The following is a 5558-nucleotide window of genomic DNA, read 5'->3' on the forward strand; positions in this document are numbered from 1 at the left end:
CAACTATAACCGGTTCGAGTAAACACGAGCAGATAACCGAGCGAACAAATTCAAAACCATGGAGATCAACTGCACAAACAATAGAATCATATCACCGGGCAAACAATTAACATTAAGCTAGAGTAAAATGAACAATAGTCTCAAATTCCAAAAAAAACGATTTCACGTGAATGTGAGATATTAGGCTAAGGTATATGAACAAATCAATTCACACACATGCACATCCTTAAATATCTTACAAATAAACGAAATTCCAACTCAGTTCAACATTTGCCAAATTGTTGATCGAAATACATACAAAGGAACACTTGAATTATGAACCCCACTCTAACCAAAACGGGATGAACAGTCGTCAGCATTCTCAATCATAAAAGGTAAAAACACAATCAGAAACTTAAGAAACAAAGTAAAAGACGAACCTTAACATGATGTCCTCTCTGATTGTAGTAATAATGTGTAAATAAGAGCTAAAGCCGGAACTTGGCCGGAAAACTTCGTCGGCACCCTCGAACCTAAATGACGCCACTACCACAGCAATGGGGACACTGGAGCAACAGTCGACGCGACACACACGAAGAACTGCCAGAGAACTAACTCCGGCCAAACTCGACACATGACGTCACAAAATCCAGGTCTTGAAAGATCTACCCCCATCCGACATGGAAGTAAAACTCATGGGAACAATGGTGGAATGGTAGCAGTGTGTGTGTGCTCGCCGGTTTCAATGGTAGTCGCTAGCGGAAGGTCCGGCGAGGGGTCTTGGCGAGGGGTTGCTGGACGTTTTCCGACGAGGGGTCACTGGTGGCGTCGTGCATCTGGTATTCGACGGAGGTGGAGCTGTGGGGTTCAGGCGATAGAGATGTCGTTGGTCTTTTTATCGATGATGAAGGGGTGGGGATTTTGAAGAAGAAACAGAACGATGGGGTCGGGGGTGTGTTCAGAGAAGACGGAAACGGGAGGTGGGGTCGTGAAGAAGAAGACGACGCAGGCAGGGGGGTCTCGTGGGTGTCAAGGCTGCGCAGCCTTTTGCCTGTTTGTTTTTAGCTTTTTCATTCCTTTTTTTTGTTTTCAGCCCCCCCCCCCCCCCCCCCCACTTGTTCTTTTCTTATGCGCAGCTTTTGTTCCATCCCCCTTTCAGCGTTTCTCTTCGTTTTTTATATAGTATATAGTATAGGGTTTTTTTTGGGTAGGGTTTTTAGGTTAAGGGTATGGGCCTAGGAATTATGGGCTTGGCAATTGTGGGCTAGGTCCAAAATTAGGCCTAAAAATGGGTTGCTCGAGCCCAAGTTCTATTCTTTCGCTGCGAACGAGATTAAAAATACGGGCCCATTTATTACTTAGTCCTACTATTAAAATAATTATTAAAATAAAACTAACCATTAAAACAAATTTATTTTTGGTATTTTCAAATATTAAAAAAAATACGATACTATTTTTATATATTTTTTTTTTTTAGAATTCTTTTAAGATTAAAAATGACTACAAAACATTAATGAACCTATTTTTGTGATTTTTTGTTTTCTTGTAATAAAATAAAGTAAAAGAGTCAAAATTACTTAAAATATCTATATTATGCCTAAATTAAATATTTACGCGCTAAAATATGAAAAATCTTGGGGAGGGTCAAAAATCACATGTCTACAATGGAGGCACTCACTTCTGTAACAGAGCCTTCGAGAAATTTCTTGCAAAGTATGATGTACGCCACAAGATGGCTACCCCTTACCATCCACAAACCAGTAGACAGGTTGAAGTGTCCAACAGGGAGATAAAAAGTGTACTAACCAAGGCGGTGAATGCCACACGAACTAATTGGGCAAAGATGCTTGATGACGCACTCTGGCTCTATAGAACTGCGTTCAAAACACCAATAGGTATGTCACCATACAAGTTGGTATTTGGGAAGGCCTGTCACCTGCCTGTGGAACTAGAACATCGAGCTTGGTGGGCACTGAAACAATTGAACATGGATCCCAAAGTAGCTGGACAAAATCGACTGACAGAGTTGCATGAGATGGAAGAATTTAGATATCAAGCCTTTGAGAGCATGAGGCTCTACAAGGAAATAATGAAGAAGATGCATGATAAGCACATTGTGGACAGAAATTTCAAACCCGGTGACAAGGTATTATTGTATAATTCAAGGCTAAGATTGTTTCCCGGTAAGTTAAAGTCCCGATGGTCAGGACCATTTAGAGTGGTGCAAATGTTCGCAAATGGAGCTGTCGAGATTGAGTCAGAAGATGGGACAAACAAGTTTTCAGTAAATGGGCAAAGGTTGAAACATTACCTTGGAATAGCTGAAGAAAAAGGGAATATAGTGGTGATCAATTTGAAAGAACCCCAGTACACGAATGAGGAGTGAAAGCTCAACCACTTGCGTCGTGCCGCGACGTTAAATCAGGCGTTGCGTGGGAGGCAACCCACGAATGTGTTGTAAGTTTAGTATATAACTTCGTGTAAAAAAAACAAAAAAAAAAAAATTGCCAGCCGCGACTGCGGGTGGACCGCGGCGTCCACCGCGAAAATCACTGGACGATTCAGTTTTTCACCGCGGGAGACTCTGTCTCCGACCGCGGCGACGTCCGCTGAATTGTAATTTTTTTTTTTTTCTTTTCTTTTCTTTTCCCACTCTTCTTTTTAATTCTAAAACCCTTCCCTATATCAAAATAAACAATCCCCCCTCCTAAAATCCCCACTTCCCTCTCTCTCTCTCTCTCTCTAACCCTCCCCTCCAAACCCTTCCCTCCATACTCTCTTCTTCTTCTTCCTCCTTCACAATACCCATCATCTTCTTCCCCCAAGGTATTATGAGTTCAGCACGTAAGAGATGAAACACTGGGTCCTCTGCTAGTGGCCTAGGAGGCTCCTCACGATCTAGGGGCCAAACCAGTGCACCACGGTTTGATAACACTCGGTTTGTCTCTGCAGAAGCAGAGGCAAGGTACAATCAGAAACTTGCCAGGAAATTACTCCATGAGGTCCATATTGACAGGAAGGCTTTGGTGAAGGAATTTCCCAATATGTTTGATGAGCTACGGAGGTGTCAGCTGGACATCTTCTTTGAGGCTCCCGAGGAAGCAAATATTCAGCTAGTGAGGGAATTCTATGCAAACCTGCCAGAACACGAGGACAAGGTTGTGACTGTGCGCAACACCCCAGTTAATGCTACTATAGAGGTCATCCGCAGAGTGTATCGTCTCCCTACATTCACGGGTGATGATCATTATATCATGACTAGTCGCCCGATGGTTGATTGGGACAGAATTATGGAGGTCGTCTGTATACCGGGCAGACAACCCAAATGGGTAGCACAATCGATGACTCTGCATTCCAAGTCTCTTACTTGGGAGGCCAAATGTTGGCTCACTATCATCACCACTCGGTTGCTACCATCCAGCAATACCACCGATGTAAATGGGCCACGGGCCGCTATGATCTACTGCTTCATGACTCACCAAAGGTTTGATGTCGCCCGAGTCCTCTCTGAAGAAATGTTCATCCGATCGCCCGAACTAAGTAAAGGCCACTACTTCCCTTCGCTTGTCACCCGTATATGCTTCCTTGCTAATGTTCCTGAGAACTCCCGAGTTGATGGGAAATTACCTATAAAAACCCCTTTCCGGGCGAGAAAAATTGGGCAAGAGGGACGAGAACCAGTACGACGCAATGATGACTCGTCTGAGTCTGAGGATGATTTTGATGCTGCTGAAGCTACTGAGATCACAGCCCCTCCTAGAGGGGACGAGGCAGGATCATCACAGCCACGCCGGAGCACTCGGATGGATGCTTTGGAGTGGGAAATGACTGGACTACGGACCTCCGTCACTGACTTGGGGTCCCGCATGGATGTTGTGGCTGACCGACAGGTGAAGTCGGAAAAGAAATTCATGGGTTGGTTGAGAGCACTGGGTCGCGCCTGTAACGTGAACCCAGACACAGTTTCAGATCAAGAGTGACCCTTCAGGGAAGTTTCTTTACCTCACTGCTTTTTCTATTGTCAAGCCATGGGGACATGTCTTAATTTTAAGTGTGAGGTGGGGGAAACTTCATTGTATGTTGTACTTGTGAATATTATCTGTTTGTTTTTGTTTTGTGTTAGTTGCTTTAGAAATAGAGTAATAGTTTTTATAGGAAGTTAAACTAGAAGCGACTTGTCCCGACGATGGATCTCTTTCGGCGGGATTCTTGAGGGACTAAGTTGAGAAAAAAAAATAATAATAAATATTTGAAATATAAAGACTCTTCCTAATGACGGATTCTTTAGACAAATTTTCTTGAGGGAAGCTAGTCTATAGAAAACACCAAAAAGATTTTTTATTTCTTAGGTAGTGTAGTAACTCCCCCTTGGTTTTTATTTGGGCCACGGTTCTTTTCCAAGGATTTAGCTTGAACCGGGTATAGGTAGATTTTTAGGATTAATGGGTGATGAGCTTAAAATTAAAGAAGAAAAACCCTTAGCGTTCTTACACCCGAACACGATAGACGCTAGAGTGTAGCGCTTAGCTTCAAGGGTTGAAATCTTGTTTAAGAGCCTTAAAAATTGTATGTTTGTACCTAACTTGAACACTCAAAAGAGAATGTTTTGATAAACTAATCTGTAGTGAGTCATGTGCCATGTGGGTGTGAGTATCATTGTATTTCATGTTGTACCTTTGATGCCTAGAACTTGCCCTGTGTGTTTGCAAAGCGAAATAGTAGCTTCATTCAGTTTTAGAAGTGATATAGGCATTTCTTTGTTGAGCCAGACATATAAAGTGAACCCACCTGAATGCATTACATCTTAGTTAACCTCGTTGAGCCCATAAGCCTGTTTCTTTGGCAACCACAATGTGAACCTTAACCATTTGTTTGAATAGCCTGTTGTTTGAACCAATTTTCCTCCCTCTCACTAAGCACTAGATTGGTATTGAGATTATGTGAAAACAAAAGTGTTGGGGTGGTGGTTTGGTTTTTGAAGTGGAACCATGGAAATAGAGAAAAGGTGCAGAATGTGAAGCATAAAAAGAAAACACCACGAAAAAAAGAAGTTCATATATATTTTGTAGTGATTAATAAGTGGTAGCTTGTACAAATTGCACCTAATGCATGGGGATGTTTAAATAAATGTGGGGGAGTGTTGGCTTACAAAATGATCATTTTTAAATTCAACGTAATTGTGCTAAAAGTACTTAGGGAGGTTAGTCACTATATCCAAATGTATCCTACCCGTCCCTTAGCCTACATTACAACCAAATAAAGTCCAATTGATCTTAGACTGAGTGAGGCTCGATTAGTCGATTACTACACTAGGGGCAAGCCTATGGTGCATCTTTGTGGCATGTGAATGTTCTTTTTGGAGAGTGAGCGAATTCTGTCTATTTGAGTTCCTAATTGTTATCACTATCATTATATATATGGAACTACTCTCTTGTGTGATGTGAGGGCATGTGATTCACAAAGGAAAGGTGTATCTTGACTATTGTGTAGAGTGGTTTCAGTAAGTGCAAATGTTACAGGGTACGAAAAACTTGATTCTTGAGGTAAAAGTTGTTCACTACTAGGTGTAACTCTTGTGA

The 5558-nt window shown here is 42.1% G+C and overlaps 1 protein-coding gene across 1 annotated transcript; it reads left to right on the forward strand.

Annotated features, from left to right (window-relative positions):
• Window positions 1–1711: 1711 nt before the first annotated feature.
• LOC142162412 (uncharacterized) lies at window positions 1712–2365 on the forward strand. Its single transcript, XM_075218759.1, has one exon. The coding sequence runs from the start codon at window positions 1712–1714 to the stop codon at window positions 2363–2365; it is 654 nt and encodes a 217-aa protein (XP_075074860.1).
• The last annotated feature ends 3193 nt before the right edge of the window (window positions 2366–5558 follow it).

Source organism: Nicotiana tabacum, chromosome 7, assembly GCF_000715075.1.
Source record: "Nicotiana tabacum cultivar K326 chromosome 7, ASM71507v2, whole genome shotgun sequence".
NCBI lineage: Eukaryota > Viridiplantae > Streptophyta > Magnoliopsida > Solanales > Solanaceae > Nicotiana > Nicotiana tabacum.

Coding starts and splice junctions, on each gene's coding strand:
- LOC142162412 (XM_075218759.1), top strand. CDS start 1,712: ATGGCTACCCCTTACCATCCACAAACCAGTAGACAGGTTGAAGTGTCC.